At 53.1% G+C, this 21,909-nt stretch overlaps 1 protein-coding gene across 1 annotated transcript; it reads left to right on the top strand.

The window, feature by feature from the left end:
* The first annotated feature begins 7,408 nt into the window (after window positions 1-7,408).
* On the top strand, window positions 7,409-13,273 carry CNPY1 (canopy FGF signaling regulator 1). Its single transcript, XM_014586036.1, has 3 exons — window positions 7,409-7,852; window positions 9,396-9,492; window positions 13,197-13,273. Exons 1-3 carry the CDS (start codon window positions 7,709-7,711, stop codon window positions 13,232-13,234), a joined length of 279 nt encoding a protein of 92 aa, XP_014441522.1. The 5' UTR covers window positions 7,409-7,708; the 3' UTR covers window positions 13,235-13,273.
* Window positions 13,274-21,909: the final 8,636 nt, after the last annotated feature.

Genomic DNA, 21,909 nt, shown 5'->3' with positions numbered 1-21,909 from the left:
GCCTCTGGGCAGGGGGTTCACCAGGCCTTTGGGCAGACAGACCCGGTCCACAACAGGGGCTCTCCCTGCAGCTGCTACTGACGTGACTCGAAGGTGGGACGGCCCTGCCCAGCAGGCGAGCCTCAGAGCTGACGACAGGCCTCCTCGGGTGGCAGAGACCTCAGCTCTCGGCCTGCAGCAATTTGAACCCCTCTTCCAGGACAGCACAGACCTCACGCCCACGTCACCTGGGTCCAGGGCTCCCACAAGGGCTGCAGCCGCCTCAGAAGACAGAGGCCAGGGAAGGCCAGCAGGCACCAGGGTGGCCAGTTCACCCTCCGGAGTGAGTGAGCTCCTGGAGAGGGCGGCTATTCTGAAGCACCGGAATCCCAGGAGGGACAGAAGGGGGACCCTCCTGGCCCCCAGCACCAGCCAGTTGCCATGGTTCCAGCCAGTCCAGCCAGGCTGCAAAGATTCTCAAGGCCCCGGCTGGCTGCAGACTGTGACCAGGCTCACTGAGCAGGCTTCCAGGGGCTCTGCGGGGTCTCTTGGTAAGCTGCTCCCTCTGTGCCTCAGTGTCCCCACCTGAACATGAAGGCTTTACTGAGAGCCCTCCAGGGTCAGCCACTGCTGGTGTCTGTGTTGCTGCGGGCAGGACATGGGAGCGCTGGGCCTCCAACGTGTGTGTGCCCCGCCGCCGCGCAGGCCGGTCTGCACCAGGTCCCGGCTGGCCGACGCGTCCCCGGCACACCCAGGACCATCTCACGGCAGAGTAAGTTCAGCTCTGCCTGCGACGCCAGGACGGCATTTCTAAAACCACAGGGCGGTCTGTTCCCGCGGTACTCCTTGACACCGCCCTCGGCGTGTGTGGCTTTCTTTGACCCGCCACCCAGGGGAGGCCTCAGGCTCTGAGCCACCACAGCCAGTGCGCCTCCATCCAGTGAGGTCCGTGGGCGGCCGGCCTTGCGGCCTCGGTCCTTTGGACCCCAGCGCCTATCAGTGGAGGAAGCTGGCCATGACTGCAGTGTGTGCTATGATCCCGTCTGTGTGCAGAGGAGGTGCGTGCACACACACGTGCAAACTCGTGCACACACATATGCTCACATGCCTATTTATATACATAAGCATGCAGTGGTGGGGGCACACACACCAACATGTGTGTGCACAGTTATACGTGTTTGCACACCATGTGCACATACATGTACACATCCACAGACACACAGCATGCGTGTGCACATGAGCATGCGCCTGGAATGCTCTTGGAGGGAGGAGCTCTGGGCCTGCAGGTTCTGCGACAAATGGGCCTCACTTTTCACTCCACCTTTGCTGATCCTCTGGATTCTTCCAAAGAGACCAACGTGTATGTTACCTTTTCAACTAAAAAAGGTCCTTAGAGAGCCACCAACCCAGCACCAGGGCGGGCTGGGAGCAGGTCCTGAGGGCCAACCTCCCTGGTGCAGGCAGCCTCCACCCCTGCTCCAGAAGTCTTCCTGGCTCATGCTCTCGGTTACTGAGGAAGGACCCAGAAGTCCCGCCCAGTGGCTGCCCGGGTGCGGTCTCCGCCAGCCCTCCTAGCACCTGTCAGTGCAGGGTGGTCATTGCAGCGTGTCAAGTATCTGGGACAGATGCCCCAGGCCCCTCGTGCACTGGAGGTGGTGAACACTGTCCCTTCCAGTGGGGACACCTCACATGGCACTGTCAAATCTGTAATGGCTTTCAGGTGCACCGTCAGAGGTGGCCCAGTGGCCTGGAGGTGGGGACGGCCTCTTGCTCGAATCACACAGAACTGTTCTTAGGACGTGATGGGGGCATGGCGCTTGGCAAGCCATCCAGGTGACACCTGCACCTCTCCCATAGGGTGAGCAGTGCCCCGTGCCTGGAGGTGCCGTCATGACCAGGGGAGCCGTGTGGTCCCTCTGCCCGCAGCTGCTGCGGGCCCCGCCAGAAGCCACACGTTTCTGACTCACTTGTCAGCCATGAGGCCAGCTGACCCTCTGCGTAACCTGTGTGCACGCGTCTGTATGTCCATGTGTGTGGTAGAGTATGTGCATGCATGTGCATGGTGTGCATATGCATAAACAGATGCACATGTGATGCGCCAGCACATATACATATGTGTTAGCCTGTGTTGTGTGCACATGTGGTGTTGTATATGCACACGTGTGTGCTGTGTGCGTGTACAAACTCATGTATGTGCACATGGTGTGAGTCTGTGTACATGTATGTCCATGTGTGGTGTGTATGTGTGCATGTATGTGCATTGTGAAGATGAAACACCTGGAGTTTCTTTTTTCTTTTTTCATTTCCTTCATATTTTTGCCCTAGTACATATGAGCTCGCCAGAGAGAGACAGAGAGCGGGAAAGTGAGGAATCACCCTGGGGGGATGGCTACACTGCAACCCCTTCCCCCCCGCTTTCTTCCTGAGATTTTGGGCACACACATCAGGCATGTTTTTCAAGACACCGGGTCCAGGTCTTGAACCACACACTTGGCCATGTGAGATCCAGCACCTTAGCCACCACACCACGAGCTGACCCCACACCCAGAGTTTCCTAACTTACCAGCTAGTTCATGTGTCCCTTTTCCTCTTAGACTCTAACATTTCATGAAGAAATCTTGCCCTTACCTTTAAGTATTCAGAAAACAAAGTTGGGAACTGCTGAACAGATTCCAAAATTGTGACTTTTCCGAACCTTTCTGCTCTGGGGAAGTGTTTTGCAGGGGTAACTGGAAACAGACAGCCGGTGTCTCCCATCGTGTTTTCAGTAAGGAGAGGGTGAACGCAGATGTTGTGAGACAGAAACAGAAAAGGTGTCCTGTTCGGCTCTGAGAGACAAAGGGCCACACTACCACCGGTTAATGGTAACTGCTTCACCAGGCACGGCTTTGTTTTTGGCAATTTTATTTTATTTTTAACTCACCTCTGCAATAGTCTCACTGGGGTAGCGTGCTTGCCTCCTAGCTGGGCTCAGGGAGGACCTGCGCCTCGCTCTCTCCCGTCACAGTCACGGTCACCGGTGTGGCCTCCGCCCCTCCAGGCGCTCTCACTTCCCCCAGTATGTGTTTTACTTCAGAACCAGCGAAATCCTCGAGTTCCAGTAGGGCCAGGGCCAGGAGGCAGTGTGAATGGGGCCTAAAGCCCCGCTGGGGGGAGTTTTACCGGAGGCTGAGAAACTAGCATTTTTCATGTGGTTAGTTGTACTTCTTTTCATTTTACCTGGCTGTTTGCAAATTAAAGGGGTTTTTTGGAAGAGTAGAAGAATACTTTTCGACTTGGGCAAAAGCTGAAACCCAGCGGTGGTGCCGATTCAGTCCTCAGCGATGAAAGGAAAGTGAGCTTTTCTAACAAGGAAAAAGTCAAATTGATCCGATGACCTCCACTTACAGACCATTACCGCTGATCCAGTATGCAAGTCTGTTTTCAGTTTTCTCAGGGTTAAGTTAAAAATAGGCTCCAGGCTAAAGAATGTGCTGGAATTCTGGGGCCCCATCACACGGGTCTTAATTGCTACTAGTTTTTTTCAAACATATGTTATTGATATCTGTCCATGCATTATAAGAACAAGAAGCACTTGCGAAATATTTTACTTTAAATAAGACCAACTTATTTCCATTATTCAAATTGTAGGAAGCAACGTTTAGGCACTCTACCCATAAATGCCCTAGGTCGTTGGTGGTAAACAGCTCTGAAATCCTCGGGCCTGCCCCACAGGGCTGGATGAACGGCTCCAGGCCCAGAACCCACGGCCACTGGAAGCACCGATAATTCTCTTACACTGGCTGCTTTGGGATCTCTAAGCAAAGGCTACCTAAAATCTCTTATCGATTACATCCAGGTGAGGTTCATTTTTCCTATACACAGAACACTGGGAATTTACCCACTTTTATTCTTCACTGAAATGAGTGCCTTTAGATTTCTAATTATATTGTCTAATAAAACTAAACAGCCAATGCTATTTGCACACTATATGAATAAATGTCATACAACAAACTCGCAGCAGTCAATTAACATAAAAGCTCATTATATATCTCATCAGCTTACAAGTTTCTGAACTCCAGCTTCCCTGCCGTCGCCTAGGGCAAAGAAGCTTGAATTTTCACTCCTGAATACTGACTTTTAACTAATATCGGCAGTGACTCCAATTTTTATGGATGGAAAGTTAGTGATTAAACTAGGTGCACTATCTGCTCTAATGCAATTAAAATTTCTACGTTAACTAAACCTCTAGGAAAAAAATCTTTGCAACAATGTGAAATTAATTAGCAGTCACTAAACAGGTTAAGGACTGGTTTCCTATCTGAAGGACGCTGGGAAACAATAAGGGAGAGCGGGATTTCCCGGAGGCGGCCAGACCCTGCCGGCAGAGGCACCACGACAGTGTCCAGGAGGCCACTGTGCTGCAGCATAACCGTGTCCTGCCTGACTCGAGAGCTATCAGGCAAGGAATTTACGACGAGACTAACGGAGAGACAGGCGTGGACAGACACGGGACGTACCCTGTAACTGACCGTTTTTAAAGCTCGTCATCGTGGTCTGTAACACTCCCAGCCCCAATTTTCTAGAGACACTAGAGACGGAACGTTCAACTACTTTTTCCCAGTGAAGTTGGAACGCGGGTGTTCCCACCTCCCAGTCTACTGCTCACGTAAACGCACACGTCTGAAGCCTTAAAAGAAAAAAAAAGGAAGGAAACGACATCAACTGCGTGTGGTTTAGAGCTGTGGTTGGAAAACTGGGCAAAGGGCTTTCTGGGGTCACAGCAGTGCGAGGTAACAACACGGTGATCGTGGTCGTCCGCACTTTGCTCACCCGAGCCCAGTGAGTCCGAGGGTAAAGCGAGGCAGGGAGGAAGGCAGCGCCCGCTGCATGGGACTGCGCCCGGGACCGCGGCCCTTCCCATTCATATTTTAATGAGGCTGGGATCTCGAGCGGGTCCTGGAGGGCGGAGGCCAGGCTCCCGGAAGATTACAATAGGAGTCGCCTTATTGACAAGTACTATTCAAAATCCTCAGTATAGAAAGACTTGGTTTATTCCATTCGTCCCAATAGTTATTGCACTCTTATAATCAAAACACTTTGAGGAGGAAAAAAATGACCCATTATTCCATGAACAGTCTTTAAATTTACTGAAGGTAGTCAGCTAAGTAGAAACAAATAACTCTAATTATGTACATGTTAATAAATGTATAAAGAGCTACAATGTGAGAGCATCTTGTTTTTAAATATTCCTAAAAAATCATCGATCTTTCGAGATTTTTAATTAAAGTATTTTTCTGCCCTCTCTAAAGCCAGCTCTACTGGTCTAACTGGGGTGTTTCCTCTTTTCTGTTTAAATGAAGATTTTAAGGCCGGGTCTTCAGAACCATCTGCCAGCAAACGTTGCCTAGTTTTAAGGACTACGTACTGCAAAGCGCTAGCTGATCACGCCCTAAAGCCAGCCAGCCTTCACTGACTCACCGAATCACAGAAACCACACACGGACGGGTCGTGCGTTGTTAAGAGGCACACTCAAACACCAAATAAGGAAAACTGCTGTCAGGTAGAAAGTTTTAAGTGGGGGCTGTTTTCAAAGAGTGCAACCCAGGAAATGAATAAAATGCCTCTTAGAAGTAAGCCGTGGAGGGCTTTTGCACGCGCACATCATTTTTCTCCAAATTCATGTGCCGGCCAATGTTTGCACACGGCTCAGAACGCCAGGTCCGTTTTTAACAGGCGTCCCTCGAGCGGCCTCTGGCCTCTGCTCCGCAAAATCCTGGGAGTAGTAGGAGGGTGATGGGCTTCCTCCCCGGGAGCGCAGTCCCTCAGCAACCAGCCCGGCCCTCCGGTCACATCCCTCGGTCCTCCTCCCCCAGTGCCAAGTCTGTTTACTCTTCGGAAGGAGAGCGAGCACCGAGGCCGAGGCCGGGGAGGGAGACAATGACGCTCTTGATCACAGATTTTTAAAGGCATCTACTTTTCACTTTCAAGCCAACGGCTGCTTCGTTGCCTTCGGAGCTGCTGGGTAGGCTTGATATGGACCAGGGGAGGAAATACACTTGAAGCACACGCAACACAGGAAAAAAGGCAACGCTAGGCATGCCATTCGTTAACGACGGGCTTGATGGCAATTTAAGAACCTGATTCTGCGCTTGATAACTTTCTCCTGACTAATGTCCCTAACCCTTGGTTTCTGTCCGTTCAGATAGATTTTCTGTCTTGTTGGTTTACAGAAATAGAAACATACTCAGAAGGCATAATTAAGACGTTAATGAAATGCAACCTGCATTTGGAATGTGCATTGTGGGCCATCCCTGAGCGTTCTCAAAGTCGGTGTTTAGTAAATAAATATTGTGGTATATTCGGGCTGAATAAACGATTTAACTGCAAATTTGAATGCAGGGGCCTTAAAAACAGTTCAACATCAAACTCCGCGGGCTGGGGGGAGGGGGTCTGATTACCTGTGCACTGGGCAGGTGCAGAGGGTAGTCAGTGGGTCTGGTCTCTCTCTCACTTTCTCCTCTTCCCAAGTTTCTTTTCAAGTGTTTTACAGAGTTGGCTCCTTAGTGAGACTGGGGCTGGCGGCGGGCGCTCCATAATGGAATCTGGGCTCGGAGCACCCGCGCACACCCACCGCACTGCCTCTCACGTCCGCGCTGACGCGGCTCCTCGGATTCTGGCCGGATGGCGGTGAAGCGCGGAGACCCTTTGTGCGGCAGAGCGCGCCTGTGAATGCAGCGCGGTCTTGGCACCGGAAGGGTTCACACTGCGTCTGAAAGGGGACAATGGAGGCTGGATATATCAACACTGCCCAAATCGAGTTCATTTGCGATTCAGCCCCTTTCACTACGTTGTCATGCAAACTTCCTACTTTGATCAGCAGAGGGTGGAGAGCGAAAAGCCCGCAAAGGCCTTGGGCCCCGGCGCGGTCCGGGCGCCCTTGGCGGCTCCACGCCCCCTGCAGGAAGGAGCCGCGGGGACGCAGCCTCCTGCACCTTGACCTGTCTAGACGGCCCCGAAGTTTTTGTCTCCGTTACCAAGGGCGAGGGGTGCTCTTTGACCCGCGCCCGGGGCGGAGGTGGTGGCCCTGCGGAATCTTCGCAGAATTCCGGAGGGACTGGGGCCCTGGGGACGCGCACCAGCTGTTCCCAAGGAGAGCTGGCGGAGCCGCGGGGAGACATGGCGCTCCGAGCCGGGTCCTCTCCTCGCCCCACCTCCACTCGGCCTCCGGCGTCGCCGGGCTGCTGAGGACCCGCTGCCAGGAGGAACGCGACCCCAGGGAAACTTGGGGCTCTCCAACTTCCCCCTGAGCCGGAGGAGGGCTCAGAGACCAGATCCGAGTCGTGCTCTCTTGCCAGCCCTCGCCCCGTCCCTCTCCCTCCCGCCAGTGGCGGAAGATGAGGGCATTTTCTGGGTTTCATGCTTGATTCTGTTTGTTCCATGACTCTAAATGCCTGGATGGGTCATGGCTAAGTAGTTTCTAGTTTGAACGTTAAGTTTTTTCTGCCCGCGTTCAAGTGCGTGCACCTTTTCCGCTAGAATTTAAGCTAGCCCCTTCCATCGTGTCAACGATGGCTTGGAAGAAACCCCAGCAGGAAGTGGACATGCACTTCCCCACGCGCGTCCCGGAAGCTGGGAAGCTGCGGTGTCCCCAGCCAGGCCCCTTCCCCTGCTGTGTCCTTCTCTGCAGATCCCCCTGGCCCAGTCCGAGGCCTTCCTCACCGACCTTTTGGACAACGTGTGTGAGCGGATGAACGACTACAAGCTTGAGGAGGACCCGGTGACCAAAGAGAAAAATTTCAAGAGATTTGCTCCCAGGAAAGGAGACGAAATATACAAAGAATTTAAAAAATTCTTTTTTTATTCCGATGCTTACAGACCTTTGAAATTCGCGGTAAGCGTGCCCTGCCCTGTTTTCTGGTTCTCTTTCGCAGCCCTTTTGTTGTGGAGTCTGGAGTCGGGTTAGGGATGTCTGTGCTCCCTGGTCTTGCTTTCCCCAGCAGCCTCGGGTACCCTGCCTCGCAGACCTGGGTCAGGGCTCCGCGGTGCTCGCCGGGGCTCGGCAGGGAGCTTTCCCCAGGGTGCTGCTCACTCCCCCTGGTCTCAGCTCACATTTGCTGGACCGCTGCTCAGAGTGGTCTCCATCCGTCCTGTCCAAGTCCCACATGGCTTTCCGCGGACGCCAGGGGCTTCTAGGTTAAACTCCAAATTGCAATGAATGTTGTTTTCAAATATTTATAGCCAAATGATGGAGGGAGTGACAGAACCATCTCTCTCTCTCTCTCTCTCTCTCTCTCTGGTTTCACAAAAGAGAATTTCTTTTCCAAAATTAATTCAAGTATTCCAGCACAAATTAAGCTAAACAAAGGCTTAGGTATGATAGTTGCTGGAATGCCTCATTTCCCTTTACTGTGTTTGTTTTCCTGGCTGGGGCCTCTGGCATGCTAGACTGTACCTGGAGAAATGCTTGCCCTGGGCTTCACTCTGCGTGATGCTGTTGAAGCGGAGCGACGGGTAGGCTTGAGCAAAGGGACGTTCCGTTCACGCATTGGCCGAAATGCTAGGCATGGGACCTGCTTGAAATGGGGCTTCCTCGGAGTCTGGAAATTTTTATTGTATTACAAAGTAAGGGCCATGAGTCAGGGATCAAAGTGCAGCACCCTAAAATAGTAATGACTGAGTGAGTTTGTATTTCATGGGCTTAAAATGCACATATCATTGTGCGATTTAAATATTTTCAACTCCTTTGAAAACGTGAGCTTTGCTTATGAACTCAGAAAATGATTTGAAGATCTAGTAGCGTCCCGCAGTAACGTCACCGTCACCGCTCCTGACGATGTGACCTGGAAAATACTGCAGTTAGCACGTGAGGCCTTCAGGGGCCACGTCTGCGCTGCCCCCTCTCTGAAATGGCGGCCTTTTTTGGGGGAAAGCAAAGTGAAACTGGATGGGTCTCTAATGGTGTGAAGGGAGCAGCCCTCGCTGGCAGGCACTCGGCCACAGTGAAATGGAAGATGCGTTTGTTTGGATTGCCGAGAAGGCTTAATTGTTTTCACACTTTCCAACCACAAAATGGATTATTATGTTAAATCTGAAGGAAGCTGGTTTAACCATTTCAATGGGCTATATTCTCTGAAATGTGCTAAAAATGTTAAAAATGGAGACTTTTTCCCTCCTGAAGTAGGACACCCAACCCTTCCGGGGACTGGCCGTCTAACTTAGGGGCGAGAAGTAACACAAAGGACAGCTCCCTCCTGCCCTCCCCGGCTTTCAACAGGGCTGACCGTTTAGGCAGGTCCCAGGAAAACGATGCAGTTAACATTCTGGAAAGAGGGTTAGTCCAGTGCAGCCATGTAGTAAGCCGAACGGGCGAGGACCATGGGCTCGGCGGCCCCTGAGCTGCGGGGACGCCCGCTGACGGCCTGCTGTCTCTGCAGTGTGAGACCATCATTGAGGAGCACGAGGACGACATCTTCGCCCTTCTCACCCAGGAGGCACACTCCCTGGCTGACAAGCTGTGCACTGAGAAGTCAGGTACTGTGTTGGGGACATGGCTGCCCCTCGCTCGCCCCTCCCCGGCCTGCCAGCCCGCCGCCTCCCTGTAGCCCCCCTGCCCTGCCGGTTCTGGGCTCCTGAGACAGGGCGCACACAGCAGCCCCAGGGGCGGGCTTCCTGTGGCGCCTCCTCCTTGGCCTTGCGAGGGATTCCCCAGTCCTCCTTCCCAGGTAGGTGAAGCCAGAGCACCCTGTTTTTGTAACCCGGCCCAGGAAAGAGGAGTCTGACTTCCTGACTCACGTACTTGCTGCATTCACAGAAGCTGAAGTTTGATTTTGTAAGAAAGTTTTAAAGTTTCTGTTTGGTGGAGAGGGGGATTGTTTTTTTCAGGCTTGTTCTCCATAGTGTCTATTTCTTACATTTTTTTTCTGCCATATTCTTACACACACACACACACACACACAGGGGCTAGGAAAACACGAGGGAGCTTTGGTGTCTGAGAAGTGGAAACCCATTACCACAGGCCAGCCGACTCGCCACGTCACAGGGGTGTTTGTCTCCAAGAATGTAAGCGCAGGGCAAGAAAACGGGGTCTTTACAAAGACAGCCCTGAGAGCCAGCGACGCCCTTGAACAGCGCGGAGGCTTGAGACATTTCCCAGTTACTACATAAAGCAGTCCACCAGCAGCCACTGCCCCAACGCAGGCCCATCCCGCCACAGAGCAGCTGCTGCACGTTCGTGGGTAAGCTCTTCAGGAAGGCCAGAAGGCCCCGGGGACAGGACAGTCAGAGTTTTCTTCCTCTGCGTGGATAGTTGGGCTGCTTCCTGTTTAAAAACCAGTTTTAACGGGCGTTTGTCCGAGAGTGTTAGGAAGGAGGGAGTCAGGGTGGCTGGGAGTCGGAGCTGTGTTCCTCGGACGTTGAACAGAGTGTAGACGCCTCTGAAAGCCACCTGGTTCATAGCCATTCCGCCCCACAGAGTGCTTCTGAGGTTTGCCAGAGAACTCGGGAGCGTGTGTGCTGAAGGACCAAGAAGGCTCGGTGTGCAGTGCGTGAAGCATTTGTTGCCCCGGTGTTTTATGAGCGTTTGTACTGGTCACGTCACGTGTGACCCAGGCTGCGCGCCCTTGCCCGGGAGTGCCAGAGGACTGCGCTGCTGCCACTGTGTCCCAGTCTCCGTGCCCAGATGGTGCAGCTCTGGGCAAGACCCTGCACCCAACTTCAGCTGTGTGGCTGCATTTTAATATTAATTACCTCTCTTCATTCCTTCTGTATATTTATGATTAGAATTAAAATGAGTATTAACCTTGGGAAAATATAAGTTTAGAGAAGAAAGCTAAGATGCGTGTGCTACTGCATATACGTGAGGCCGAGCGTGGCGCTTAGTTAGCATTTGTGTTTTAAGAACCCAGGGGCTGCCACGGTAAACAGAGCTGCTGTGACAGGTCGCCGTGCAGCCGTGTGACTGTGGACTGTGCTCTCTCAGCCTTCGGTGGGGCCTGAACCATTCGGAACTTACCAACTGAGAACAGACTAATCTAAAACTGACCAGACTCCTTGCCCCTCTTTCCCGAAAACCCTCCTGCTGGTGTGAGTTCACACCCATTAACAAGACAGAGTTTTTCACATTTCAAAGTGATTGCCAGAAAAGGCGAGGGCACCATATCTGTTCTGAAAAGTCCAACCAATGTCTGTGATAACAGTGAAGGAAACGCTTCGATGCCGGGCAGGCATCAGACAGCTCTGCAAAGGGGGTGTGGTACTGGAGAAGAGCCCCAGACGCCACTAAGACACCTGAAGCGCAGGTGTGGGCCCCTGGCAGGGCACGGCCTTCGTGCCCGGGCGAACAGGCTGCACTCTGCTTCGTGTCGTACAAAGGCTTTGCTAAGACATGGTCTCCACATCTCAACCCGTGTTAGAGGTGGCCGCGAGCGTGTGCATGCACGCGTGTGTTCATGTGCACGCTGGAGCTTACGGAGCTGTGCCTTGCCAATAGCTGAATGCACGCCACACCAAGACCCACACATGATGTTAAAGGGCTCTTCAAGTATTCACGTCCTGCTTTTAGCAAGATAGATAGTTATTTGGGCATTTCTAGAACTAGAGATTTGATTAGATGCTTAGTCCTTCTCTATACTGTTTGCTTTTTCCCTCCTACTCAATACAGAACACTTTATTTGTGATCATTGGCAAATGAGGGCACAGTTGTACACTCTTCAAAATAGAGAGGCTCGAACCCTCACCTCCACACACACAGAAAAAGACAGGAGAATGCCAAAGAAAATATACCCTATGTCAGATTTAAGATGGCCGTGTTCGGGTTGAAAACAAAAATCCCCAAAAACATGTGTGATGGTTCCATAAACATTCTTTGTTATCTTTTTGATGAATTAAAAAAAAAGTCAGAAAAAAAATTTTTTTTTTTTGGAGAGGTTTTCGCTATAGGGCACGTGCGCTCGCCAGACAGACAGAGAGAGACAGAGAGACAGAAAGCTAGAAATCACCCCCCAGGGGGGATGGCCACGCCGCAATCCCTTCTCCTCCATTCTCCTCTCGGGATCTTGGGCACGCACGCACACGCGCCCGGTGTGAGTTTAAGCCACCGGGTCTGGGACTCGAACGGTTGTCGACTATGTGAGTCCAGTGACATAGCCATTACGCTAACTGCTGGTCCCCCCCAGAAAAAAATTTCTGGTGTTGCGGGGACCTATGCGTGTCATTGCTGTTGTATATGCTGGGGACAGCAGAAGTTGTCAGGGACACCCCATACTGGGACAGTGAGGCAGAGTCCCGGGGCGGGGAGGAGCTTGGCCTCACGTAATCTTTTCCTTTTCTAGGCAAAAATTAAAGCAAGTTCGTTAGATTTTCCTGGAGGAATATTTCGTGGCATGTAACCCAAGCATTTCTGGGTTGTCATTCTGATGTCGTGAAGTCACAATGATTAAAATCTTTATAAATAAGATGATTTAAAGGACTGGCCCATCCCACTCAAGGTTGGGAACAGCATCGCACTGTAGGCTGTACGTTAGGGGCACTCTGTGTTCACGAGGTTAACGGTCCAACGGGCTGCGTGAGGGAATACTATTAACACATAAACAGAGTCTCATGTGTCACTGCTGCTCTGATCCCCTCTGCAGCCTTCGAGAGCTTCAGGAGGGGTGACTGGCCACAGGAGCATTTGGGATGCAGTCGTGGAGGAGGATAGCCATACCTAGAAATGCTTAGCCCACATTGAAAGTCAAAGCGTTTGTACCTTTTCGTATAGACTTCCCAGCACTAGTCGGGTGTTCAATTCCATTCTGTAAAATACTTACTTTCAGAGGCTAGCATAGGTGAGTAAATTATGTGGCTAAAATAACCTATAGCCTTTCTAAACTGAGTTGGCGTTTGTTGCTGCCAGCTGGAAGGCAGCATGTATGGAAGTATCTGTCTGCCTGTCCATCCTGGGAGTGAATGCCAAGTGTGCTGTGCTGCTTAGGAGCTGTGAAATGTCTCTGGTGGCCCCTCTTTAAGTACTCCCATACCTTGGCCTTGCTTCAAAGTGCTCTGGCCCGAGACGGCTGGGGGATGGGGTGAGAGTGTCCGAGAGCTGACAACGGTCAAAGCAGGGTTTGGGGGTGTGCTACGAGGTGCACCCTCTCAACGTCGGGAAGGTGTGCTTCTGCAGAAGGGTGATGGGTGATGGGTGACCCAGGAGACGGGTATTCACTGCGGTAGTGATGCTGTCCGGTTTTGTTTTCCAGACCTGTGCTCCGCTTCGACTAATCACACTGAGCTGTAGGAACGCCGCGCTCCGAGCTCTACTGGAGAAGTCCGGGCCCCAAAGGTCTCTGTCTACATCGATGTTGCTTGTTGTCTGCCATAATAAGACGTGATGTCTCTCGTTTATCCCATGTTTGTGTCGTGTAATTTTTTTTTTTTTTTTTGCAAGTCTGTTGTTTGGTGTCTTGACAGACCCTGACTCTCTGGGCGAGGCCGATGAGGACATAAAGCTTAAATCACCTTTACAGACTTTGATAAACACAAGCTTGGTAATAAGCGCTTAGTCTGGTAGTGGCGGAAAAGTGAAGACGTTTCACAGAGTGAGTGGGATTTCTGACCGCGTCCGGAGAGCTGGGGCAGGCGTGCACAGGTGCGCGTCAGCGTGCCCACTGGCGTGACCGCGAGCTTGCTCAGCCCCTCCCTTGCCCATGACTTGGAGGAAACACATTGCAAACGAGCTCAAGTTCAGTTTTCTGGTTAGGTGTGACTACTGGTGAAAAAGGCGTACCCACTTTCCATCGGGAACAGAATGTAAACTGTTAGAAACCATCCGAGTACAGACTTGTTCGTTTCCAAAGTGCACTAGAGGGCATGTGGAATGGATGAGCGCCTTCTGTAGAGAGCAGCACTTCTGTGGCCTCAGACACGCGTCCTGAGCCAGGCACATGCAGCGCGGTTCTCGTTGCACGGTGTACTCGAAGGTGACTCCAGCAGCCATGCTTTGTCTCGCTGCAAATCCCCACCTCCCTATAGCTTTTCAGGTGACGTTCAGCATGTGGCTGTTAGTCGCAGATAAGTTACCGCTTCTCTGCAGGCATGTTTTTGGAGGTATGGACTCGAAGGGGACATGGGGCCTGGTGGGAAGCCCCCTTCGACCACACTTCACATGAGGCAAGGTGCGGCGACGGTCACGCTTGGGCATCCCCTTGTCTCTGCTAAATTTGCAGAATTAAAGGGGTCTGACTTTAACTCTGTCAAATGTCAGGGTATCGTCTACACCGATCTTAAAAGAAAAATTCTCATCATTGTCAGTAAGGAGCGGGTAGGATGATGCAGATTCCGACCCAAGAGAGTGAAAAACTGTTGGCCATATTGATATGTAGCTGCCCAGAAAGCCAGTGTGCGAGCAGCCAAAGAGCTCCTCGGCAGGAGAGAATGGCTTACATTTAGGAAAGCCTGCCACACTGAGTACAGAAATCAGACAGGAGGTGTCTAACTTCCTTTCCCAACTCTTTTTGGAAGTCAGACTCTTACGTTAATGTCACATGCTTACTTTGGGAACTGAGAAGGCGTGCGTTGGGCCGCACCTGGCGTGGGGTAGTCACCCCTGCACAGCCGATGTGCCCGCGGTGCCGCTGGCGGGAGGTGAACAGGACTTAAGGGTCATGAGCGCTATGTTCCAGTCGGGTTGTAAAGCTGTTATGAAAACACAGCCTTAGACCTTTACTGAGGCCTACCTGCGTCTGATTTGCCATTTTGAAGTAATAGGTCATAAGCATTTTCCTAACTTGGGCTTTTTTGGTAAATGCACTAAAAAGGAGCACTGTTTCTTCAATGCGACCTCCACGGGAACGTGTGGACGCCACGAGCCTCTGTGAGAGTCGTCGCGATCGTGACCGCAGAGGTGCTCGTCCCCACGTGCGCTGGGAACTGTAGGCCTTCTCGCACAGGCTGCCCACACCGGCCCAGAGCCGGAGGAAGCCTGTGCTCGCCAGACCGAGGGGCCTGGCACCGGCTTCTCCCCGAAGGAGGCTCTCCATGGATGCTGGGCTTCTGCTGTGAATGGAGAGAGCCGAGCATCCGGACTCTCACAGGGGATATCCAAGGGCTTTGCTAAATATGGCTTCTCGGTTTTTCTTAGATTCCCCAGCTAAGATGACCTCGTGTCTTACAAGCTTCTTGTGACTCGTGTATCTTTTATTTGCATAAATTTCTGCAGACCAAACTTGTTCCGTGTGTACATTGTGGGCTGTGGGGCTGCTGCTGAGACCACACGCACCGGCCACCGCCCTCCCAGTGGCAGGCACTCTGGCGGGGGCCTCGGGGTGGCCGGCGTGGCCCTCGTGGTCGCTGTTAGGCCGCTGCTTTTGCTAGCGAATAATGGCTAGACGGAATGGCTGCTGTGTTGGTGCCCTAGCCCCGAACGTGATTTTTAAATGGCATTTATTGACTAGAAACAAAATAAAAACAAACGAACAAACAAACTGGGAAGGAAAACAGAAACAGAAGCAAGCAACACCCAGGTACACGAGGAAAGTTCCCCAGAGCTGATGAGAAGCACCCGAGTCTAGGCCCAGAGCCATCCCTGCAGAACACACGTGGGAGCGGCGTGCTGACACTCGTGCCGAGAGGAGACATGTCCGGGGCTGGGGTTTCCAAGAGGACTTCTGTGAGCTGGGCCGGGTGTCCCCATCAACAAAGGCCCAGACTGCTCAAGAGGAACGGTCTGGGTTTTGTTGGGTACACTCCCGCTTGCCAAGAGTAAACCGAGGAGCCCAAGTCCCGAAAGGGAAAGATCAATACTTTATTTACTAAGACAAGCCCTAAAAAATCGAGTCGATAGCTGGTTCCTATTTTTCTACCTATTTCTCAGCTTAGGCCGATACTTATTCACATATGCAATTACTCTATCTAAATAAAAAATCTAAACCGTATACCAATTTTAAGATTCAGATGGGAATGGAGTGAGAAAAAGCCATTTTGGGATGTGATTGTGTGAGCTGTTTTAAAATTGGATACAAATTTGTGAGCTAATCCTAAGTGTGTAGAAACTCGCTTAGTTTGACACCAAGATGCAGTTAACAATGATATGAATTCATGATAAAAATATGCCTGTTAGCTGCAAGTGTGTTTCCTAAGGATTCTCAGCACCTCTAATTCAGTTCTCCTTTCTGAATTTCCTAAGCCCTCAGAATGTTTCAAGAGTAAGGAGCTAAGTGGAAAGACGGTCAGATGCCGTCAGGGAAGGCTGAGCACGCGTGTCCTTGGGTCGCCCGGGACAGGTGCAGTACTTGAGGCTGACCCTCTCGGGCCTGCCGTGGCCACCCATCCTGACCGCGCGCCTGTTGAGGGAAGGCCCCACGCTGCCGTCCACAGTCCGTGGTCTTCCCTGAGCCGAGGATGCTGGCGATGTAAATAGCAACGGGCCCCTTCGCCTGCTGGGTCATTGCCAGGGAACAAGGCTTTGCCGCCGGGCAGTCTGTGCAGGTGGGTCTGCACCAGCTCTGCACCTCCAGTTCCCAGGGAGAGCTCGAAAGGCCTGGACAGGTGGAGGGGGAGAGAAGCACAGCTATGAAGGCCCAAACACACATGGGAGGCACACGGACACACACACGTGAAGGCATACGGCACACACATGGTGCACACACGAAGGCGCACACGTGAAGGCACGCAAACATGTGAAGACATACATCACACACATGGAGGCATGCAAACACATACGTGAAGGCACACAGATACACACGAAGGCATCACACATTTGGAGGCATGCAAACACACATGAAGGCACACAATACACATGTGAAGGCATACATCACACACATGGAGACAGACAAACACACCTGAAGGCATACAGCACACACATGAAGGCTCACAAACATGAAGACTCACAAACACACACGTGAAGGCACAGAAACACACATGACGGCACACACACACAAAGGCATGGAACACTTACAGGAAGGCACACACACGTGAAGGCACACACGTATGAAGGCACATGCATACACGAATACAAATGAAACTGGGACGGGATCCAGGGTGGTCAGCTGAAATTTTGAGTGCTCCAGGGCTCCCTCCTCGTGGGAGGGCCACACGGCCACACCGGAAGTCTCTCAGCATGTGTGTCGTTACGGAAAACAGACCAGGAAGGCGCGGGTTAAGTCACGTCTCCCAAATGTGACGCAGAAGACAAGCTGGCAAAATAAGGTGAGCGATTAGATGGGCAGTCCTGTCCCCAGGAGCCCAGGCAGGGGACATTCCTGTGCAGGTGGAGGTGGAGCTCCCCTTAGAGCCCAGCGGGAACCCAGTGACCCCGCCTCCTAGGGCGCGAGTGCTCCGTGGCTCAGGGACACAAGTCATTGAGGAGCCTGGGGTCCCAGTGTCAGCTGACCCCTCCGCAGGGGCGCAGAAAGATCCCCAAGCGATACGCTGAAATAGCAATCGGACGACCCGTTCCGAACACCCTGAGCGGCAGGGCAGCCCCGAAGAGCCCGGGTGAGCTGCGCCGTGTGTGAAGTGCTTGCGTCGGGGCAGGTGTCTGAACGAGCGGGCATCTCTGCACTGCGGCCTCTAGCACAGCCAGTAAGGTGACCATCGTCTTCCAGGAGACTCCATGGTCAACGGGAGGGATTTCAATCGGGCAGTTCATTGTCTGATGGAAATGCGTTCTCCTGAAGGGCAGTGTGAGGCACTTTCGTGCCCCTGGTTTATAGGAGACAGTGGAGAGCCCAGTGGACTATGGTCCCTATGAAAAGGGACCCCATTTAAAGCAATGTCGTGTTACACAGCAAAATCGAACACAAATCTGTATTCAATAAGTGTTATTAAATTATTAGGTCTTTAGGTGAAAAAATACCCTTGAACTGCCTTTATATGCAATCAAAGCCATGATTAAATATTAATAGCCCAAGATTAAAGGGTCGTGCTTTTTTTTTTTTTTTTTTTTTTTAAGCAATCCCCGCCACGGCAAACCGGAGATGTTGTAGGGCTCCATGCATAAGCTTGGCCGGTGACAGGACCTCAGCTGCATGTGAGAGGGGAGACCCCAGGGAGGCCCCAGGCTGCAGGGGCCTAGCGACCCCGTGGGAGGCTGGGAGTGTCGCAGTCCTGGTCTTGCCAAGATGGAGCTCGGTGTTCTTCATGCACTCATGGGGGCTGTTGCAAGGCCCGTTTGCAGAAAGATGTGCCAGGGGTGGAAGAAGTTGGGCCTTTCAGAGCTGCCTGGGCATCCAGCATCCTTAGACAAAGCCGTAAGGATGTAAGAGACACCAGCCATTTTACTCCAGTAAACACGAGTGACACGAAGGCTTAAGAAAGCCATGGGCGGGACCAGCAGTTGGCATAATGGCTATGTCGCTGGACTCCCATGTAGTCGACTGCGGTTCGAGTCCCAGACCCAGTGGCTTAAACTCATACCGGGCATGTGTACATGCATGCCCAAGATCTGGAGAGGAGAAGGGCGTGGCCATCCCCTTTCGGGGGTGATTTGTTGCTTTCTGTCTCTCTCTGTCTTCCTGGCGAGTGCACGAGCCCTATAGCAAAAAAACTCTAAAAAAAAAAAAAAAAAACTCATGCCGGGTGCATGTGCGTGCATGCCCAAGATCTTGAAAGGAGAATGGAGGAGAAGGGATTGTGGCGTGGCTATCTCCCCAGGGGGTGATTTCTTGCTTTCTGTCTCTCTGTCTCTGTCTCTGGCGAGCATAGAGCTCTACAGCAAAAATCTCTCTTTTAAAAAGAAAAAAAGAAGAAGAAAGCAACGTACAGGGACCAGCAGATGGCGTAATGGTTACGTGGCTGGACTCGCACGTAGTTGACCATTTGAGTCCCGGACCCGGCAGCTTCAAACTCACGCCAGGTGTGTGTGCATGTGTGTGCATGTGTGCCCCAAATCCCAAGACAATGGAGGAGAAGGGATTGCAGCATGGCCATCCCTCCTGGGAGGTGATTTTTGGCTTTCTGTCTCTCTCTGTCTCTCTGACAAGCACACGTGCCCTATAACAAAAATCTCTTTAAAAAAAAATGCGTGTGGGCCTGCTCCTTCTAAGAAATGCCTCTTCCTCTTCTTAGCAGCCGAGGTCGGACCCAGGAGAGCCTCCGCTTGTCTGGTTCTCCATCCTCCCTTCCCGCTCCTAGGGACTCCTCCCCAGATAGTGGGAGTTTTCTCCTACACTGGCTCAGTGTTAAGTAATGTCACCACTGCTCGCACACCGCAACCCCGCCTGCTAGGAGGCCACCCCAGGACCACAGCTCACGGCAGGCAGAGCCCTGGGGCCGTGACAGGGAGGGGCGAGGGCCTGGGTTGGCCACCCCTTTGTCTGCCTGCAGTGCTGGACTGTCCTCAGTCTGCTCGGAGCAGCCTGTGCCCGTCAGCACAGCCCACATGGACCCCCGGGGCAAGCCCGGCACTGACAGGCCCTCTCCAGCTTTGTGAGGGTGGGGGGTGAGCAAGAAGCTCAGCCTGGTTGCGCCTGAGCTGGGCTCGGGGCCGTAGACTGGGCTGTCCTGGTGTCCCAGCTGGAGTGACACTGCCCGGCAGTGAGCTGTCTGGAGCCTGTCGTGCAGAATCCCTGAGCGTAGCCCGGAGGCCCTGAGGTGCTCTGCAGCCCGTGGGTGGAGGCTTTCCCAGCAGCTGCTCAGGACTTTGAAATGGACACTTTTGGGAGCATGGACTCCCCACAAGGAGGAACCGTGTGTTCCTCACCTGGGACTTAAGTTGCCAGGGAGCCCTCCAGGCACTGCCATGTGGGGGTCTGTAGTGCACCCCGCTCTTCGCCCTCGTGTTTGCCTGTCCTCTCCACAACTGCTCCTGGGCCACCCTGAGCCCCTGGCTTGGGGACTTCTGCCCAGTTAGGCTGTGTCTTGGCCAAAACCGAAGACAAATGCTCCTGGGCCATGGGACAGAGCCCCCTCCTGACCCTGGGTCAGTACTTGGTTTTAGGGGGTCAGGCTGTGTTAGGAGTTCCCAGGCCACACTCAGGGTGCTGCTGTGACCACTGAGGGACAAAGCGGACTTCCCCTGGGGGTGCTCTCGGATGGCCCAGGCAAAGAGGGCAGCTGTTAGAATTTCAAGCTCTACGTGAACTCTGAGTATGAAATTAACATCTATTTTGCTCATTTCCAGTAGAGTAGGAGCCACTTCACCTCATACGCCAATTTAGACCCTTCCAGAGCTGGTCCCCTGGGTTCTCCAGGCATTTCACATATGAAAGCGCTTCTAAAAGTGTGTGGGAGGGGCCAGCAGGTAAGCAGCCTGGTGGTCAGGGCACGGGACTCCCACCTGGCTGACTGTGGTTGAGTCTCCAGCCTGGAGGCTTCCTTCCTCACTCACTCGCTCTCTCTCATCTGTCTCTCTCTGGTCAAACTGAATAATAAGAAATAAATAAAATTAAAATCAGTATATATATATTTTAAAGTGTGTGGGGAAATGGGCGAAAGCATGAGTTCATTCTGGTGCAGAAAAGGCAGGCACCCACGCACACTGCATTTTCTGCTCCGCGTTTTCCACGACCTGGCGAAGGTCCTGCAGGCCTCTCTTCAATTCAGAGCCTGTGCCCTGTTTGCATCGAGGCCTCTGCCTCGGGGAGGCCAGGGGAAGCGGCATCTCAGGCTCCAGAGCCCCCGTGCACCCTGCACCTGCCGGAGTGCGTCTCTACTGCTCCGTGGCCCGCCTTCACTCACTATCGTACATGTCTCCTCGGTCTCCTACGACGTAGCGCTTGATGCTGCAGAACACGTACTCACATAAAGCCTGCCGTACTTACCTAACCCATCTCCCATATTAGGTCATGTAGATTATTTCCCATTTTGATTATTGAGAACAACGCAGAGATTCGGGTTTGTAGCTAATCTTCGGTGAGCCGAACACCTTCCCTCGGACAGGGGTGCGGGGTGTGGCGTGCGGGGTACAGGATGAGGCACCCGCCGGTCTAGGCCAGATTCATGCTGCCCCAGGTTTCTGATGATGGTATCAGCTTCCTGCGGGCGACCTGGGATCCCCGTGATGAGGGACAGACAAGTCCCGCTCTGTTTGGAAAGCTCCCGATCTTCCGTCCAAAGAACGGGCCCCTGGTCTCACCGGAACCCTGCCCATGGGGTTCCTGGGCAGGGTTGGGACACGGCTGAGCCCCGCCAGGTGAGTCTGGCTCTGTGAGTGGCAGGTCGCATGTCGTCATGGAGACAGTGATGCACAGACGATGTAATTTATGAGTCCCTCCCGGGGCACCCTTTAATTTCACCCTCACGACAACCTTGCATAGAAACTCCATTGTTGTCCACCCCTCAAGGAAGAACTGGGGTCTGGGACGGTCAGGTGGCCAAGGTCAAGGCCAGCTCCACGCTCTGCACATCGGCATACCCCTCGGATGTAGACGAGGGCATGGCAGACTCCAGGCCTGGGGTTCCCGCCCTCCCCGCCCAGTGTCTGGGCCCTGCTGGTGCTGCACTGGACCAGCCAGTGCCTGCGACCCTCTGCTCTGACACAGGGTGCCGGGACCAAGCTGTCAGGCTAGGAGCCCAAACACCATGGCTGCCTGGCGTGCAGGGCTGGGCACCGAGGCCCTCGCATAGGGACTGCCAGAGAAGTCCTGCCCACTGCAACGGCTGCACGTGAGCCTGTGCTGAGTGACATTCCTCGTAAAGATCGTGGCACGGACATGCACATGAACAAGGCAGGTGTGTGCTCTGAGCACGTGCTACACAGGTGTGCCAGAGCTGGGCCCTGCGTCAGCCCACGTCCTCCGTGTGGGTGGGTGTTCGGTTGCAGACCAATGCTGCCAGCTGCTGAGCAGACGGCGGTGCCAGAGAGTGCCGCCACCTTGCAGGACCGACAGTTCTGGTGACAGTAACTGCAGGGAGCAGAGAGGGCCAGCCGTTCACTGTTCCTTTCGTGGGCCGCAGTGACATCACTGCTCTGACCTCGCCTGGTCTCCCTTCCGGTCCTGGCGTGCACGCGGCCCTTCCCAAGAGCTCGTCTTA

Source organism: Tupaia chinensis, unplaced genomic scaffold (assembly GCF_000334495.1).
Source record: "Tupaia chinensis unplaced genomic scaffold, TupChi_1.0 Scaffold000110_1, whole genome shotgun sequence".
NCBI classification, from domain to species: Eukaryota; Metazoa; Chordata; class Mammalia; order Scandentia; family Tupaiidae; genus Tupaia; species Tupaia belangeri.
This window is presented reverse-complemented; position numbering and strand designations above follow the sequence as displayed.

Excerpts from the sequence above, each read along its gene's own strand:
- CNPY1 (XM_014586036.1), top strand. The coding sequence starts at position 7,709 with ATGAACGACTACAAGCTTGAGGAGGACCCGGTGACCAAAGAGAAAAAT. Across the intron at positions 7,853-9,395 it reads ACAGACCTTTGAAATTCGCG|TGTGAGACCATCATTGAGGA; the intron begins GTAAGCGTGCCC and ends CTGTCTCTGCAG. Across the intron at positions 9,493-13,196 it reads GCTGTGCACTGAGAAGTCAG|ACCTGTGCTCCGCTTCGACT; the intron begins GTACTGTGTTGG and ends TTTGTTTTCCAG.